Genomic DNA, 20,165 nt, shown 5'->3' with positions numbered 1-20,165 from the left:
TGTACCAGGTTCTGTTCCGTGTAACTTTACACGTTTGAATTGACACGTTTGCCACGTTACAATTTTGACCACTAATTATGTGCAAGTAAAATTATAAAAAGTTGAATTGTGAAAGTACATGTTGCTATAAGATTAAAAAAGGTGTAAAAAGTCAACATGGTACAACTAAAAAAACAGAAGAATTACTATTTGGTCTTCATCTACAACTAGATCTGCCTGTTATCTTGTATATCATAATCTTTTAGTGGATCATTATCTATATTCCTAGTTCATATTAGCTTGAGAATATAAAGTTTTGTACTTTATATGCACCATTTTTCTTCTTCTCCTGAGCTGTACAATTTAGATAGATACAAAAGGTTATACGAAGTATTTTGTCCCACCCCCCCCCCCCCCCCCCCCGCTTTCTCTTCAACTCTAAACTGTATAAAGACAACCTTCACTGTCAACTGCGCCATGGATTTTCATGGATTGTGATGCATTTGTAGTCCTGTTTTGATTCGTGTTCCGACTTTTGCTTACTCCTCTGTTTTTGCGGTAGGTAGTATGGCACTAATGGATGCTGGAATTCCTGTAAGAGAACATGTAGCTGGTGTATCTGTGGGCCTTGTTAGTGAGGTTGATCCAACTACGGGCGAGATAACAGACTATCGCATAGTGACTGATATATTGGTGAGGCAGTTGCAAACCTTCATTCTTCTGCTAGTTGTAGGCTTTATATAGTTTATGGATGTCATACTACATAGTGTCGAAAATGCCCATATCTTCTGCTATTATGAATGATATTTTTACATATTACTTCATACATTTTATCATTCGACACTATCAGTAAAAAATGAATTTGGCTTTAGCAACATGCCGTGATGGAAATCTTGTGGTTTATCTAGCACTTTTAAGGATGTTACTATCCTACTCAGGGCATGCTTGGATTGAAGGTAATGTATTAAAGGGGTAATAAAAGTCAAACTAAGGTAATTGAAGGTGATGATGAGGGGATGAAGTGGTGGCAAAGGGAACAAGCTAGTGTTGGCAAGAAGAAAATAAAAGGAAAGGGGAACAAATACCCTCATCATGGGGGGAATAGATACCCACCATCCCACTAGGGTGATTATTACCCTCATTTGGGGGGTAATAACTTCCCCCCTTCCTCCCTTCTCCTCACAACACCACCACTACCACAACTTCTCATCACAATACCACCACACCACCCTCCTTGCAACCACCTCAATTCACCTTCATTGTCCTTTTATTATGGTGGTTTGACTTTTATTACCCCCATAATCCATTACACCCAATCCAAGCGTGCCCTCAGAGTTACCTGGTTCGCTCCTAACCTCCGCGAACCGCGAACCGGTTCGCCCGTACCGATTCGCGGTTCGCCGGCGATCCAATTCGCTATGTTTCGCGAACCAAACCAAAACCCTAGTTTTACCGATTGAAGGTCAAGGGAGGCGAGAGAACATACAATATATTGGGGCTTTTGTTTGCGAAGGATATACGCGTTGGTTGCGATTGTCAATTGTTGTTTTTGTCGTTTTTTCATATTGTTGAATCTAAAAACACCATGGCTGAGTTGTGAGCTCGATGGTGAAGATGAAGATGGGTTGTAATTTTTGTTTTTAGTTTTTTACTTTACCTTGTACTTTTGTTTTGTTTTTTTATACTTTTATTTATTTACTTTTACTCTGTACTGCTGCTGCACATGGGGTCATGGACTCATGGGTGTGTTTAATTTTTGTTTAATTTTTATTTTTTTACTTTGTTTTGTACCTTTGGTTTTATTGTTTACTTTTATTTGGCTGCACATGGCTACGTTTTATTTTTTTACTTTGTGTTGTACTTTTTATTTTATTTGTTTTATTATTTACTTTATGTCTGCACTATTGCTGCATTAATCATGGTTTCTAATATTTGATCTTTGTCCTTACTTTGTGAATTAATGTGCATACGATGATATGGCAGTTCATCGTGCTTTTATTTCTCAAAATCATACTCGTAGTTTACAATTTAGGCCTCAATCAATGACTCTTTTTTTTAAACACAAAATAATTCTGAACCCCTCTTGCGATCCCAAAATCAGCCACCAGCGAACCGCGAACCCGAACCCGTACCCCGTACCGAAGCGAACCACGAATCAGGTAACTCTGATCCTACTTGATTCGTATGGGATAAAGTGACTTTGTTAGCATCTATACGGGCTAAGGCGTCTGGGGCTTTCTCAAATTATGCTTTAGGGGAGATGTAGAGAAAGTGGACTCATATGTATGTTTGCTAAAGTTTTTGTGGGCATCGTGTATGTCTTAAACAATTTTGGGGCCTGCGCCAATTATATAAGTAGGCCTTAAAAATAAAATTACGCAAAATGTAAATACCAAATTACAAACGAAACAAATAAAATAAAAAATGCTTCTATGGAGAGTCTAACGGCCCCATATCTGAAGTCATTAAAAGGAGGTTTTATCCCGCTCCTGAACCACCAAGGCAGAATTAGGTTATTGTTAAATGTTTCAGATTTTACTTTTAACCTATTATTTCTCTTGGCAGAGTTTTTTAAGAAGGGAGTGGGGCCCTTTTGGGCCCAAAATTTTTTGGGTCATGTGCTATTGGTTTGTTTCCACAGTCCAATAGCCGGCCCTGATGGGGAAGTGATCCCAACCTAGATTTTCTCCCTTTATTCCTCCCAAATAGGCTTTGTTCTCCTTACCTTATTTTAGGCTTGATAAGTTTAAATAATATAAGTTCAGGGCTAATAAATTTAGATAAGATAAGTTCATCACTCATACTTTTAGATAAGTTAAGGGCTAATGGGTTCAGATAATCTAAGTTAAATATTACTAAGTTTAGATAAGTTTAAGTCCAGATAAGTTTAAGTACTACATTACTACCGAGTTAAGATAAGTTCAAGACTCTAGTCTACCCACCTTATTTTTTACTTATTTCAGGTCTAATAAGTTCTTATAAGTCCAAATAAAATATGTTCAGGACTAGGCTTCATTTTAGATAAGTTAAGGGCTAGTAAGTTCAACTAAGATAATTCAAGTCTAAAGTTCAGGTGAGTTGAGTAAGGTTAGATAAATTTAGATAAGTTCATGGCTAATAAGTTATAAGCTATGTAAGTCAAATTAAGGTGAAGAGAACATTACCTTACATTAGCATTAGAGACCTGCCGATGTGATAAGGTGGAAGAAGCAAACCCATATTTAAAAGATGGAAGGAGCAAAACTGTTGTTTTCTCCTAAGGCACACGGAATAAATTAAGTAAAAACCTTAAGCACACAACTTGAATATAATCAACAAATTATTTTCATTCATTTCCCCCTGATGTGGATTTTTTTTTTTGCAGTGGAAATTTTAAGAAAATCTTACTATGTAATCCCTTTGTCCCAAATTATTCGCACAATGTTGACCGGCACGAATTTAGGCAAATTATTTGACTTTAGATTTTGTTGTGTGGTAGTTAGTAATGTTTTTTTTATTATATACAAGTTTTTTATTAATTATTGTAGTTAGTGGAAAGCGGGCCACTACATTTTGAAGATGTGAATGAGGGTTTTTTTTTAATGTTTTTTATAAAAAGAGCAACAAGTAAAGTGGTCCCAAAGTAAGGGACATAATAAACAAATAGTAGGTTTATGCCTTTTATTGAATTGTTGCAAGGAACTTGGGACGATAAGGAAAGTGGTGCAAGTAATTTGGACGGAGGTAGTATGGAATTTGAGAGATAGGGGCATCATGTAAGGTGGGAATGTGGTAAATACAAGGGCTAACTGGAAAGAAACAAAATAGTTTTCACTGCGTTGTCTGCCCTTGTTTATCACAGTTGGCAATCTCGAAACCATACGTACTGGGATCAGGTAGTTATTGTGGCTGATCAACTGGCGAAATTGGTGAAACATGATGTCTGTTGGAGAATTCAAGGGATGATAAATGATAAATGGAAAGTTGAAGATATTGACTGATTTCTTAAACTGAAAAGCTGACAGCCTTTGTGTGAAGCTTTTCTTCTGCTTTTCTGTTGTTGCTGGTTCTGGTTGTTTGTAGTTGTAATGATGGTGCTGCAGGTGGTTGTTTTGAGCTGATGGGGTCTGCAGCAGTGTTTGGATGTTTGTTGTTTCTCTTCCTGTTAGCTATTTTTTGTTCTTTTGGAAAGTATGAAAGTTTTTGCTGCTGGGATGCTCTGTTGATCCTGCTGCTTTCTTGTTTGGGAGGATTTATATTTGTCTCTGCTGCTTTGTCTTGTTTGGGTGTCTTATTGTTGGGCTTTTGCCTATAGTGGTTCTTCCCATTGTAATTACTCTTTTTTTTTGTTAATATAATTCTTACTTACCAAAAAAAAAGTGGAACCAAAGTACAACTTTTAATTTTTTTCCCCCAAGCATCTTTGTCTGTCAAGACTCAAGACCAATTTGCATACTCTTCGTTATTGTATTTTGGTGAACGGTCATTCTATCTCATAATGTTAAAAACTAAGGTATGCATTTTGAACTTTTTCTGCCACTAAATTGAGAAGCCGAATTTTCGTTTGGAACAGAAAATCAGCTGGTAACTACTCTTGATGTATGTATGTTCATACTTCCTGTTTTCTTTTACATGCAACATACACTTTATCACACACTTTAAGAAAATGGAATCAAAGTACGCAATTGTGAGGGCATAAATGGGATTCATTCTTTATTTGGTCATTTGGTGGGGGTGGTAGATAAAGAGAGTACAGTTATGACATAGATGCCATTTTACACAAAAAGAAATTCCAATTACAGTGTGCTGCACGTATTGTCGTATTGTTACATTCCCATTTCAGGAATTTTTCAACTAACAGAAAATGGAGGAAGTATATAATTGTTAAGATTTAAGTTTGCATCAGTAGGATCATATTTCTCATTATCTATTATCTATTACTTATGATTTAGTGAAGAGGGTCATATCCATGATCTTTCAGCTACTATAACTTTGACATTTCCCCCCCAAACAACCTTGTCTTTCAAGGCTAAGTTCCTCAACTTTCGGTCACTCTGTCCGAGTCTAATGCTTTAATTAACCTAAATTTTCAGGGACTGGAAGATCACCTGGGAGATATGGACTTCAAAATTGCTGGCACACGAAACGGAATAACAGCGATTCAGTTGGACATAAAACCTGCGGGAATTCCATTGGATATAATTTGTGAAAGCTTGGAACCTGCTTTTAGAGGCCGCCTTCAAATTCTTGACCATATGGAACAGGCGATAAATGCACCTCGCACGAATGATGATAGAAACTCCCCACGATTAGGTAATTATTGGGCTTACATCCATACTAAGGTCTGATACTCTTATGAAATTCCTTTACTTATTCATGTTACTGTGCATGCTGCAGCTACCTTGAAGTACGGCAATGACTCTATTCGCCGCTTGATTGGGCCTTTAGGTGCTTTGAAACAAAGGATTGAAGAAGAAACAGGTTCAGTTAAAATCTAATGTGATCGTACTTCAATTTTTTGTTGGACCAAGCTTGCCAAGAGGTCAAATAATCTGCCATGGACTAGTAAATTTCAGGTTGAGAATCGTTGATTCAAGTTGTCAATGACCATTAACCTGAGTTGTTTTAGAGGGAAAAGTTGTCCAATTAAATATTGTGGTTAAGGTTAATAATTTCAGAGTAAGGGTTTTGGGACAAATAACCTTCTTTTTTTGATAATTCAATGCACTGTATTACTTGATACTTCCTCGTTCTCTTTTAATTGCAACCTTTTTCACTTTTGCACTATTTATAATAATACCTTACTTTGACCATAGTTTTTTTTTTTTACTAATATTAGTAAAAACAAATGCTAAATTGTTAAAGGTTATTATTATATTAGTCTTAACGTATACTTTCAAAATAACTATCAACTTTTTATAATTTTTACTAATAGATAATTACGTCCGTTAGTTGTCAAAGCTGTGCATTTGCAATTGTGAAAATGAAAACGCCGCGATTAAAAGAGAACGGAAGAATTATATGATCATTACACTCATTGGACCCGTTCTGCATTCCATTAGGATAAGAAATCTCCATTCTTGGGTTTGTTCTGCGTATCCGACTATCCGTTTGTTCCACAATCCATGAGTCCCATGGTGAAGTGCATTCCGGCAACACAGCCACTGAGTTTCTGTTGCCATTGTGAAGAAGATTATTATAGCAACATACAGATCTTAAAACTTGCTTTCTATCTCTTTCTGGATACCCCATGTAACTAGAACACCGAAGTCTTCTCTCAATATTTCAATGCGTGGAGAAAGAGTCTGATAACATATATTGTAGTTATTAGCTTATTTTAAACTGGAAATTACCTACTGCCTGCCGTTCTCTTCAACTAGTGCTAATAGCTGCTGTATCAATTTTCTTGTCAGGCGCACGGATTTCCGTTGGTGATGGCACACTTACTATACTTGCTAAAAATCAGTCCATTATGGACAAAGTACAGGAGAAGGTATCCCATCCATACTGATCAGTTTATATTTGTTTTCATTTTCAAACCCTGCTTGTTTAGTATTTTGGAATTGTTTAATCAGTAGTTCTATTCTACTCCAATGCAGGGTTTTTCCTAATCTGTTGTGTTATAGGAATTCTGATTCTTTGTTTTCAGATTGATTTTATTATAGGTCGTGAAATTGAAGTCGGAAAGGTTTATAAAGGTGTTGTGACTTCAATTAAAGAATACGGTGCTTTTGTGGAGTTCAATGGAGGACAACAAGGTCTTCTACACAAATCTGAGTTGTCTCATGAACCTGTAAGTGAGGCTCTTGTAACAGTGATTTCCACCTGTCCTCAATTTTGCAACTTGTGGTTTCTCTATTGCATTAATCTTTCCATTATCCTTCCTTTCTTTCACCGTTATGACACTTTCCTGGATTTGGCTTTTTTTACTGTTTCTTGCATTTTAGAGAAACCTTTTTTTATCTGTTACTGATGTAATGAGAGTTGACATAGGGCCTTTCTTCTTCCATTGGGGTCACCTGTTTGCTATTCAATTTAGTTCTTTTGCTCGTTGTTTCTTGAAATTGTTTTTGGGGTTGGGACGAGGGTTGTCACGCTGGCTGAAAACTGTGTAGGTGTTGTTAAAGCGTTTAGAACTGATTGTAGGTTGGTTACCTGGTACTTGCGCTGTTTGACGAACTTGCAGATTTGCTATGCTGGTATGAGCGAAGTAAAAGGAGGAAAACTTTCTTTCTTTTTGTGGATGAGATGATGCATGAGCATTGTTTTTTTTCTCTTCTCCTTTGTTCAAGGTGACCCACCCTTGGTGTCTTCCTTATTCCATTTGCAAATTGTGTGTCCGGATTCTGGAAGGCTAAAGTCTCTCTTTAGATGAGAGCTTCTCCTTGGACGCTAACTTTGGCATTATAATCATAAATGATATGCTCCAAAAACGTAGGTCAGGGTGTGAAAAATTTGCGGATGCTATCGCGATTTTGTTAACGGTTACGTTACCACGGTGAAAGGTGGAATAGTATTTATTCTTTTGTGAGGGTAAAATGGACCACAAAATGGAAATGGAAAGAGTCAAAAACAAGAACCTTTTGAAATTTCCTTTAACGGAAAACAAGAACATAGAGAGGAGGGAGTACTTAATAAAATATTTTTTGGCCGCTTCAGAAAAAGAACTGGATATAACGGGAAAAAAAGTTGTAACGCAAGCAATCACTGTTAGGTAATGGACGTCGTTCTTGCCTAACATGTGGCTGTGTCTGATTTGCTAAGTAAACAACAAGTCTTGCTCCAATGTTCTCTTTCTCTGTTAGTTTGCTTCCTTTCTTTGAAGAAACCTCTTTACGATGTATGAAGAGACTTGGGTTTGTCCTTAATGTAGCAGATGGCTACAATTTCGGATTATGTGTTGTGGTAGGTCCAACGAGAATACGTTGCTGTGAAGAACCAACTGACCACAACAGATGAATAAGAGAGACACAATAAATAAGAGAAGAACAGGAAGAATTTGATAGATGAATACTCAAGAAAGATTACAAAAGTAGTAGCTTGAGGCTACAAATCTCCAAGTCTGTAGCTTTAGGCTACAAATCTCTATTCCTAACACCGAAATACCATGCCTTTCTCTTTCCTCTCTTCTTTATTTATACTACCAGATTACTACACATTTAATGCTCTGTAGTTTGCTGCTGTGGCTGCTATTGTTGTTGGCTGCTGTTCTTGGGCCTCATTTAATTGGGTTCATTACAAATACCGGCCCCCTAAACTTCCACCTTGTCCTCAAGGTGGATAGTAAGTAGCACTTGATTCTCGACGATGGTGACTCTGTGGGGTTCACTACAGTTGCTTTGACAGTGACGATAATCATGTGTAGCGTTTGGCTGAGAGGAATTACTGTAGTTTTAAGGCGCGACTAACTGTGGACTAAAGTTTCTATGCTAGCTTTTTAATGAGTTAAGGCGGTTGGCGTTCTCTCTGATTATTCAGTAGGGTTGATACAAAGGAGTTGGGCTTATTTGTAACTTTGTTTAATGGTTCTTTACCTTGTCCTCTTGCTGAATTAGGTGTTAAGCTTCTAATACAATTAATGTTTTTTTCTTATTAAAAAGAGTACCATCATTTTCTACAGTCTGCTACTCAGCTTCATCCCTTCTGGGCATATATTGGGGTAGAGATCTAACTTCTTGTCTCCTGGGATCAGCATACCCGACCTAAGATGGCCTTCCGCTTGATTCAGTTGAAGAGCCTGGAACCTCAATGTTGATGAGCATTGTTATCTTTCAAAACCTCAAAATCTATAAGAACATGTTTCTGAAACCCAAACCAGCTTGAGTTTTAGAGGCATGTAGGTTATCCCATGAAATTGCACCAGGTCTGTTTTCTTCATAAGTTCCATACCACAAATGCGACAGACAACATTAAATTTCTTTGTAACAGTTCTCGGGAGGATAAAAATTTGCCCCCAATATATGCTGATGCTCATTAACAGAGTCAACTAGCTGCATTCTGTCAGCAAAAGAGAGGTATCTAAAGCTCCAGATTCTTATTCTGGCCACCATCTTGTCAACTAGCATTTCACAATCACCAGTTTTCAACTTCTTTGTGCTAATTGGCACTCCAAGATATCTGAAAAAGAGAGCACCAAAACTAAAGCAGGAGATGGACTCTATCTTGTGTTAGTGGGGTTATCAATCCCACAACAATAAACAATAAACTGAAACCCTCCAACATGAGTTGGATGGAATGGTCTCCTTTACAGAACATAAGAAGATCTACACCTGATAATTGAGTTTCAGTGACCTACACCTGGTATAAAACTGGAATTGTGGATGCTCCCCTACAATTTTCATAGCTCTGAAGAGGAGTGGAGAAAGAGGATCTCCCTGCCTTAGCCCTCTTCTAGGGTGAATAAGAGCATTAGGGTTGCCATTAAGTAGTTGTCAAACAAGTCATGACTAGCTGGACAAAGAAAGGTGGGAAGCCTAGATCTTGCTTCCTCTATGAAGCCCCATACCACTGTATCTTAAGCATTCATAAGGTCAAGTTTCTTCATATGAGAGTGATCATACATCTTAATGATGTCTTGACAAAAAAGAACATTATGGAGGATGGACCTTCCAGGAAAGACGGCTCCCTGATTATGAGAGATAATATTAGGTAACACCTTGTTAAGCCTTTCACAGATAAGATTAGTGATGCACTTACTGAAGAAAGAACAATGACCTTGGAGATCAGAGTGATAGAAGTGTCATTGACTTCTTTCAAAATCTTCTCCGCTGTGAAGAATTCAGTGATAGCTTTGTGGAGGTCATCTTTGATAATAGGCCAAGCAGCCTGTTGTAGCCATCCATCCCAGGAGCTTTATAGCTGGAAATGGCATGAACAACTCTTTTAACATCATCACAGGTGAACTTGTAATCCAGAATCTCTCTGTGAGCAGGAGTGAGCCTAGAACCCTATCCATAATAATAGGGTTAGCTGTGGTTCTGTTCTCCATTTTGCAGCCCAAGAGGTTATTGTAGAACTGTGTGAAAGCAAGTTGGACCCCATCAACGGTTTTAATCCACTCACCATTCTGGTTATGGATAGAGTGAATTTTGTTATGTTTTCTTCTGTGTTTTATGCTCTAATGGAACAATCTGGAACTCTCATCACCAAATTCCAGCAATTGGATCTTGGCAGTTTGCTGAAGAAAATAAATGTAGTTGCTATGACTCTATGAGCCACCTTGTAATTCTTAGCAGCTTGTTTTTTCTCATCAGCCAAACTAGCATTACCTTTACCAGGGTTAGCATGTAGCCTAGCTTGGGCTAAAGAGAGAAGAGAGTACATTTTCAAATCTTCATCTTCCACATTACCGAACCCTGCTCTATTCAAAAGTTTCAGGTCAGCTTTCAACCACTTCAACCTCTGAACTATCCTGAACATTGTGCATCCCTGAACTGGTTTTTCCCAGTTAACTTGTACCAGTGAACTGAAGTTGTCAGCAGAAGTCCACATATTGTAGAAATCTGAAAGGGTTCTTCAGGTTATCATGTTGTTAACAACTCAGAATCGTAGGACTGTGATCAAAGACCCCCTCAGCGAGGAAAATTGGCTTGAGCTGTAGGGTAGAGATCACTCCAAGTGTTGTTTGCTAATATCAATCCCAGAGAAAACTCTAGCTTCTCCCTTCTTTGTGTTGGTCCATGTAAACTGTCTACCAACAGTTTTAACTTCTGTGAGGTGACAGTAGGTCATCAGGATCTTATGGGATTAAGTCACATAGTTTCAACCTAGAATGATCGCTATTTACAGAAATCCTTAGTAGTAAACCGGTAAACCACTAAGCCACTGCCCGTTGTGTTTCCTAGATTCTAGGCACTTCTCCCTGACGTAGCCTACGATCTTAGGCACAGTGATTTTAGCCGTGGTTAACAAGTCATAGCACGCTATGTTTTCTCTTCATTTTCTTTGCGTAAAAACAGTTTTAATAAAAAGGATTTTTCAGAATATCATTTATTCCTAACGGTAAAATCAGGTGTTTATTTATCTCCGTTTCTGAATACTTGCAACGCTTGCCTATTTCGGCCCGTTTTAATACTTGCAAGTTGCAACACTTCCTCTTTTGGCATGAGACCTTCTTTATTGTTTCTCTCTCTTTTGTATCCCACTTGCAACAATTCTTTATTATTTCTCTATCACATAAATAATTAAAAAATCACAATTAACTAATAAACCAGGTTTTATTTCATTTTCATGTACTACCCACAAACATGTACTACCAACACTAATTTATTTCATTTTCATGTACTACCCACAAACGTTCCTAAAACTACTCGCAAACACAAGTGTTAGGGAGTATTCAGAAATGGAAGGAGTAACAAATAAAACAGATTTTATTTCTAACTACCAACTAACCAAGGATTTCTGAAAAACTAAGTTTTATAAAACGTGGCAAGATAAACTTATTAAATAAGCTTACCTAGTTTTAAGGAAAAAAATACTTGAAAATATTTTGACACTAAGTCCACTTTTATGGATTGTGTTTCCTTTAGAAAAGTTGAGTTCCTAACTCAGAGTAAGTATAGTAAGTATAGCACTATAGCTTGATATTTTATCTTTTAGTTTAAAGTTTCCATTGAGCTAGTTCCCTGTAAAGTAATTTTAAGAGCTGCCCATCATAAACTTAAGTTCCTCGTAAGTAATTTTATTTCCTGTCATCATCAAAACCTAGAGCAACACCTTATGAATTCCAAAGTTTGTGAGGGTATCCCATGATTTTGACTACGGGGACCTGGTTAAAAGTCCCTTTCATTGTTAAACATATACTAGTCATGCATGGACCTGCGAACATCAAAACCCTCAATCAATATTGTAGAAATCTACTGCTTCTGATTTGTTCCGTGTTTATTAGTACAATATGGGGCTTTTTCGCTATGAACCCTATAACTACGCAAGGTCACTGACAACCCTAGATGTTCTCTGATTAATTTGGTGTTTTTCTCTGTATTCTCTTTTTTATGTATGATGATGTTTGTTTATGCGAGTTAGTTTTAGACTTTTGATTATCAGGTCTCATTTGTTTTGAACAGACAAATTAAGTGACCTTTTTTAAACTATTTAACAGAAATTGTATTTAGTTTTGTTTCTGGAGTATGTTATACAATTGAGTAGTTATCTGTATCTGCTAATATTTTAATCTTCTTTTCCACTCAGGTCTCTCGGATTTCAGATATAGTGTCTATTGGTCAGCAGATTTCTTTGGTGTGTATAGAACTGGATGTTCATGGTAATATTAAACTATCCCTTAAAGCGAAGGCGAGCTGTTTTCCAGATAAAGGATCTGATGCATTAAAAAAAGGTGCACCCCAAGTATGGGCATCAGTTGGAGATAAGTTTAATCATCAAAAAAAGCAGAGTGGTACAAAGAATCCGGTTGTAACTAAATATGAATCTCCTGAAGTCCCAACATCGGCTGCTTCAGAGTCATCCTTTTTTATTCGTAGTGTGGCTGAGTGTGATGAAGAAGAGAAACTAGCTGCTTTAAGTCAAGGAAGGACTATCAGCACATTTATTGCTTCTCACCCACCATCTCTAGATCCAAGTGCTGCGAACTGCGGTGGAGATAAGTCTGCTAGTCTGAATCAAGGCTCTAAAGATAAGAAGTCTCAAGCAGGGTCTAGTCTTCGTGCGAAAGACCTGAAACTTGGTACAGTTGTCACAGCTAGTGTCTATCAAATTCGTGCACGGGGGTTAGTCCTTGATTTGGGAGGCGGACTTAAAGGAATGTACCGTTTTGAGGTATGTTTTCTCTTAAGAACATCCTCTTGCGGATGAACTTGCGTTCAATATAATAGTAAATGAGTTGTCCGTTCCGAGGCATCGTAGCATCATATTGGGAAAAAAAAATTGTGTTCACGACTCCTTTTTTCTCTAATACTTCATTGTTTCTTGATAGATGCATCATTTTGAAGGTCACACTTGCCATTAATTTAGACTATTAATATCTATGATTAACTGATTATATGTGTGTAAAAATTATGTAAATTGACAAGGAACTTATACATTTGAGATTAACCCAACTAAAATTAAAATAAGGAACTTATTTTTTCAAATTAGTAATTAAACATGGTCAAAGTTTATATATAAATAGTGTAAAAAGTGAATATAATTATCTATTGAGAAACATAGGAAGTATGATTTAACTTGATATATTTTCCTCGATTTTTCACTAAGTCATTCTGTAAGTAATTATATGCACGGTGGCTCCAAGTTGCCTTACCTAGTCGATAGTACGTCTGCACTTTGTTGGCATTCAGTATCAATCATGTTAATTGTTAACTCCTTAGATAGAGTACCAGTTTAATTAATTACTCTGCTTTGATCCACCCCCTCTCTCCCTATTGCCCTTGCGCTTGTTATCTAGGACACAATAAGTTGCTTCCACTTAATAGATTCATTAATTTTGGAGGGACTGAGATGAATAAGGGTCACTGCCCTTCTTTGGATTCTCAACAGGGGTGCGATCTCTTTACCGGATGAATCTTGAACTTATTTGAACCGATTAACCCTGATAGGACATGAACATGAGTAAACTTATAGGACATCATTGCAACTTACCTAAACTTATTAGGTCTGAAACTTATTTTTGTAAGGTGAATAGGACGCACCCTATATATTTTCCATATCCTGGCACTGTCTTGAAAATCGGCTGAAAAGATGGTTTCCTTTTTATTGTAAATGTCTCCGCATACTTCTTATTACTGTCTTTCCTTTCACTCTAGAAGACCATTGTCTCAATCTCTTAGGGTATAGTCTTCACCTAGATGACTGTCATTTAACAAAGGCAATAATTAATATTTTGGCAGTAGCAAAGGCTTTGTAAACCTTTTTCCCGTTGCCATGGTAACTTTTGAGTTATTTCCTTTTTTCGTGTTTTAGTGTCTCTTCTCTTGCAATATGTGAAAAACTAATGTTTATGCATGACATTCTATATAAAAATCTGGAAAGATGAGTAATTGCGTAGACAAATGGAAATATGTATATATGTGCACAACATTCTATATAAAATATCTGGAAGGATGAATATTGCGTAGACAAATGGATATATATATATAGGAAAATTTGCCAATTACTACCTAGGTCTTTAGTGACTTTGCGAATTACTACCTAGCTTGTTAAAAGTTGTCAATTACTACCTAGGTGTGTAGTTATTGTTGCCAGTTGCTACCTTAGCCAATATTCCTGCCAATTAGTCACAAATTATATCATAATCAACCATTAATCATACTTAAATTATTTTAATTAATTAATAAAAATTAAAATTTTGCCAACAAAAATTCCAAAACTAATTACATAAAAAAATTCCTAAACACCCTTACTTTTTCTTTTGGACGATGCTTGTCCATGCTAACTTGTTTTTGTTTGATGTAGCCCGAGACTACACCTCTTCGCCTGTTCCCAGAAAAGATTAAACTCCCTAAAACAAAAAGTTTATGAAATTACCAAAAATATTTGGGATTTAATTTTGGCAATTTTTTTCGGAATTTTTTTTTGAATTTTGAATTTTTTCCGAAATTACCCAACCTTTTTATTTTTTTAAAATTTAAACATACAAAACATCAACTCCGAAAAAGAAGTTCAAAAAAAATTTCGATTTTTTAGATTTTTCAATTTTGGGTAATTTTTGGGATTTTATTTTGGTTTAATTTTTATTAATTAATTAAAATGTTTAAATTATAATTAAGTGTTAATTATAGTGTCATTAGTAGACTAATTGGACTAAGGTAGCAATTGACAACAATAACTAAACACCTAGGTGGTAATTCGCAAAGTCACTAAAATCTAGGTGGTAAATGACAAATTTTCCATCCAATGAGAAGATCATTATAGTGGAAAGAATGAGAAGAAATCTTGACCATGCAACAAAATCAATCCAACGGCCCACGATTAAACAAGTACGAAGTATAAAAAAGAACAAAAATTTGAAACCACATCCCCAGTTCCCCCATCCCTCACTCTTTTCCCTCTCCTCTAGTTCATGGATTTTTCCTATATAATGGGGTATATATTTGACCTTCTCCTCTTCATCCCATTCTTCAATTTATAATTAATCATCTTCAATTCCTAGAATCTCCTCTTTCTTACGGTTTGTGTCTTGCTCATATAAGTTTACAATAGTAGCGGTACAATAGCTTTGATGGTAGCTTTGATGCTTAACATCTCTGCATCAATTGACGATTCGTAATTAGCATCCATTGTAGCTCGCAAAAAATGGCGTCGAACGTATCTCTGTTTCTATCGAGCATTACGACCGTGGATTAAGCATCGTATCTCTGGTTTTGATTGATTTTCATTGTTTTGAAGTTTGTTGATTGCATTTTTCGGTGCTTGATTTTGATTTTGATTTGGAAGGAGTGGGTGTGGCGGTGTGCTGGAATTTAATTCTGGTTTCAATTGAGTTTTTTTTTTGGCAAATTGGTTTCAATTGAGTTGTTCAATCTCGAACTGTTTTTGTTAGAATATATTAAATGTTAATCAAACTAATTTTACATAAATTAGTGACAAGTTAAATGAGCAAAATTAATAATTTATGTCCTGATTGCTGCCACTGCTCCTTGCTTCTCTTTCTTCTCCTCCTAATCTTCATAGTAATCATCGTGGATGCTAATTGTTGAACAACCATATTTTCTCTGCAACTTACTACGGAGTACTCCAGGTAGAAGATAATTAGATTTTGTGATGTATTTCTTCACTGAGGTTATGAGGATTGTTATTTTTTAATAATTAAATTAAGCAGTTAAATAAATGTAGGATTTATTTAGTGTTATCCGGTGAGGATTAGGAGAAAAAATATTTTTAATGAGCAAAAAATAATTAAATGAGCAAAAACAAATTTTAAATAAGCAAAAAAATTTAAATGAGCCAAAAAGATTTAATGAGCAAAAAAATTTAAATGAGCAAATCTGATCTTGACAGTACACGTGGACGCTCCAAATTACTTCTCATTATTCTCATTATAAGGATTTTCTTATTTGATCATAAATCAATTTATATAATATATGTATATATATACTTCCTCTATTCACTCTTTTACAATCTTTTGTGATTTCATAATCAATTATCTTGTCATGTGGGTCTTGTTAGATTTGTCTCTCTATATATATTTTTTTTTAAATATCAACTTTTATAATTTTAGCCAATGTTTAATCAGAGATATTAATTGCTAAAGATTTGCGTTGCCAAACATTAAACATCAAATGGTGCAAGTAAAAAAAACGGAGGAAGTATATATACATACTTTTTTATGGTTTTCTTTTTGTTAGAAATGATCTGTTTCCAAAGATGGATGTATTTTTTTTGTTTTTTCATTTAAACAAAGTTGACACGTTAGTAAAGGTATATAGAAATTTCGAAAGGGGGACACCAAGTCCTCAAGAGTGAGCCTATACAATAGAGATAGGTTTGTGTGAAGTGCATGGAAATAATTGTGCCTGAAACCACTGACTTTGGCTTACAGCCATCACACTGTGAGGTGTAGAAAGAAGGCCTTACTTTGGAGGTGCATGCAGTTAGATTAGTCAAAGTATTCAGGGATAGAGGCAAGCGTACCTTTGCTGCATTGCATGATTCATATACAATTTGAACCATCGTATAGGATAGGTATTAACAAAAATTTTACTAATTTTATGGTATTATGCGAGTACAACCATATTCTACTAGAGTACCATAATTTGTAAAGTCACTTCTGTTGAAAAATTACGAAAATAGCATATGCTACTATCATTTCAAATTGGACTATGGTCTATGCTTTAATTTTTTTTCTTTTTCCTGTGAGCTTACGTCCTAGCTGTGTCATCTTTTTGGAGTTATTAACAAACCATGTTTTCTTACATCTCCAATTGCATCAATATCCATAATCTTATTTTACCTTTCTTTCTGGAGGTAAGGAAAGAGTTAGATACCGTGTTAATTGCCTTTTTTCAGAACTGGAATTTTATATTGGTCTTTCTGTAACAAAATCAATTGTTGTCTACCGTGTGAGTGAACTGGTTACATTGTTACCATTTTTTTTTTCTAGAATATAACCATCATAATTGCTTCATGATTGATGAACTAGAACCTGAAAAATGTCTTGTGAAATGTAAAGTTGTCGTTCGAACTTGCCCTGTGCCCACCCCTATTACCAGTTTATAGTGCTTCTGTGTAAATGATATTTACCATGATAATCAATGTAAAACTTTGTTTTCCTTCAAGATTGGTGTTCTGTATAGAGTTTCTTATGCATCTAACAATTTCACATCTGTTTGCAGGCAAATGACAAGCGGGATTTTAAGGTAGGTGATGAATTGAGAGTCCAGTGCTGTAGTTTTTCTGGTAAAGGGGTTCCAGTTATGTCACGGGCAAAAGATGAGTAGTAAAACTTATTACTTTCATGGCATGTTTCCCAATGCAATGTGCTCCTAGTAAATTGATGGCAGCTTGAGGGACATTCGTATATACGCATTTCACATTTACTCATTTATTGTGATGAAGATGACGTCACGTCCTGTGCAACCATTCTGAAGTTTTGATGTGGACAATCATCTATTTGCTGTCTCTGTATAATAAATATGTTTCTTTATGTTGATGTGGAGCGAGGCTCTTTCATGCTGGCTGAAGATGACTTTCTGCAGGACACACATTAGGCTGTAGAAGATTTAACTTCTTAATTTAGATCTTTTCCATGTTACTAAACAATAGATTCAGGTTTACTATAAGAAACTTTAAGCCAGAAATTTTGGAAAGATTATTTGTTACAACTTTGCGTTCGATTTCAATGTTGAAAATCCTCAGTGTTTCTGTTGTAATTGTTGTAAATGTTGTGCTCTTTGAATCAACTTTGCGTCGGTTCCAATATTTTCACAAGTTTGACGATGCAATAACCATGAGGTTGATGTTTATTACAACCAATAGATTATGTAAATAATCTAGATATTATTATGTTAGTGTTCATAGGTATATTTTCCTAGCATAATTAGCTATTCGATGGTTTGAATAAATAGCAGATTGGAAGAATTATATTCTTTCATGGTATCACAAGATTAGGGTTATTTCTCTTTTGCATTGTAGCCCCAATCGGTTACATTTCTCCCTTTCTTCTACATCATGTTTCCCTCTATCATGTTTTTTTCTCGTCGATATGGGTGATATAAAATCTACTTTTCATCTGGATGTTGTTGTGGCTAACATCACAATGTCTATCAAATTATTGAGTGCAATTGTTGAACTTAGAGCATAGTTATCAAACACCTTGGTTTTGGTCTTCAACCTAATAAAATATAATATTTTTCTATTTCTCTCTCCCCAACACCAAACTCAACACCAACAACATTTAACAACATTTATCAAACACCAAAAATTCATCTCTCTCCTACATCACCCATACCCCCACCTACATTTATATCTCATGATATTATTATGGATAAGTATATATAATCAAATTATTAGTGGCATAATTAATTGTTATTAATTAAATTAGTGACATATTAATTGTTTATTCATTAAATTTTATAATCGGCTAATAAATATTTAATTAAAAATACTTAAAATTAAACTAAGTAAAACTTCACTTGTTAAGGTATATAATTTATATTAATAATAAACATAACTTGTTACCTAAAAACTCGATCATTACAACCCTAAAATAAGTGGTATTGCATACTACTAACATATAACTAATGAATCACTAGTTTGTCTACATTTTTGCCATACATTTTCAATAAGGTCTTTCTTGAAAGATTTGTGTACTTCATGATCACACACTCGAGCTCTATTGGCCATATATGTTGATAAACTTGCAATGCGCGGTTTGAGGAATATTCAAAAGGTTCATCGGTGTTCGTCCTATTTTGCCTTAGCCTTGTACTAGTTGAAGGTTCTGGTTGTTGTTCCTCATATTGTGTTGGATCATAGTAGAGTACTAGAGTGCATATTTATTAAACAACAAAAAATGAGTTGTTAGCCATTGTTTAAGTTTTTGTTAATAACAAAAAAAATTAAACAAGAGAGAAGAAAATAAAGATTTTTTTTGTGATCTAAAGTGGATCAATATTAGTGTCTATTTGTAGAGCATAAAAAAATAAAGACATTTATAATTTTTTTTTTGAGTTGTAATATTTTTTATTTTATGGACATTGTAAATTTGCAATAGGTATGTATTTTTAACACAACAAATCTATGTCATAAATCACATTGCAATTAAAAAAAAAAAAAATAGATAACCAATAATTTTGGTCCCCATAGGACACATGTCAATATCTCCAAGCAAGACTTTGGTTTTCCATTTGGTGTTCATGAACACCAATTTTTTTTGGTTTCATTATCTCTCTAACTTTCTCACTCATCTCTCTACCTCTTTTATTATTTTTTATTCACTTCTCTCTCTTAAACACCAAACCAAGGTGTTTGATAACTATGGTCTTAGTAATTCGAAAAACACTTTTGGACCTAATAAGATGACTTGAATCTTACCTTATGTTCAGTAAATAACACTAAGAAACTGAGGAATGGGAATGCACATTTGTTTAGACAATAAGTGGGAGACCGTAGAAAATTACAAGGTGTTTTGGTCTACTTCCTCTGTATTTATTTAAGGGATACACTTGCTTTCTCCGGCCGTATTTATTTAAGAGATACACTTGCCATTTTTAGTAATTTATCAACCCCACCCAAGGTTGTTAGGATCGGGATCCCACCTTGGATCGATGAGAGGGTAGGAACGAATCGGTAAAATCGGATCGTAGGATCGTAAGATCCTACAAAATTGTAAAAAAGAGTAAGAAAAATGCTGCTAAATGAATAAATACATATCTTTCAAACAACATAGATGTTAAATACATATTTTTTTCTCACATAATATTAATATTATAAAGCCAATATGGCTTTGTAATATTTATATAGAACAAAGAACAGATATATTTTCGTTTATGAATTTGGGTTATCAATTTTTAGGCTTAAAGAGAAAATTAGTTGCTTTAGGGATCATTTTAATAAGTATAAAAGTAGGGTCGACCAATCCTGCACGATCCTTGTAATACCCCGAATTTTTAAAACTCGGTTAATTAGGCTTAATTATTTTTATTTAGCCTAAAATCGTTTTAAATCCTAATTTCGAACTTTATTTTTAATTACGAAGTTTTATTTCTCTTGAAATTCTAAGATTTGTTACACGATTTACTTTTCGGATTTTATAA

The 20,165-nt window shown here is 35.2% G+C and overlaps 1 protein-coding gene across 1 annotated transcript in view; it reads left to right on the top strand.

Annotated features, from left to right (window-relative positions):
- LOC110777607 (polyribonucleotide nucleotidyltransferase 2, mitochondrial) overlaps positions 1-17,899 on the top strand; it is a 30,517-nt gene extending 12,618 nt beyond the window's left edge. Inside the window, exons 10-16 of the mRNA XM_021982202.2 lie at positions 542-672; positions 5,052-5,271; positions 5,356-5,439; positions 6,372-6,451; positions 6,608-6,751; positions 12,148-12,732; positions 17,244-17,899. Coding sequence (XP_021837894.1) covers positions 542-672; positions 5,052-5,271; positions 5,356-5,439; positions 6,372-6,451; positions 6,608-6,751; positions 12,148-12,732; positions 17,244-17,348 — 1,349 coding nt within the window. The 3' untranslated portion in view covers positions 17,349-17,899. The remainder of the gene's footprint in view (positions 1-541; positions 673-5,051; positions 5,272-5,355; positions 5,440-6,371; positions 6,452-6,607; positions 6,752-12,147; positions 12,733-17,243) is intronic.
- Positions 17,900-20,165: the final 2,266 nt, after the last annotated feature.

Source organism: Spinacia oleracea, chromosome 2 (genome assembly GCF_020520425.1).
Source record: "Spinacia oleracea cultivar Varoflay chromosome 2, BTI_SOV_V1, whole genome shotgun sequence".
Classification (NCBI taxonomy): domain Eukaryota; kingdom Viridiplantae; phylum Streptophyta; class Magnoliopsida; order Caryophyllales; family Amaranthaceae; genus Spinacia; species Spinacia oleracea.
The sequence above is the reverse complement of the archived record's forward strand: the minus strand, read 5'-3'. Positions and strand labels throughout refer to the sequence as shown.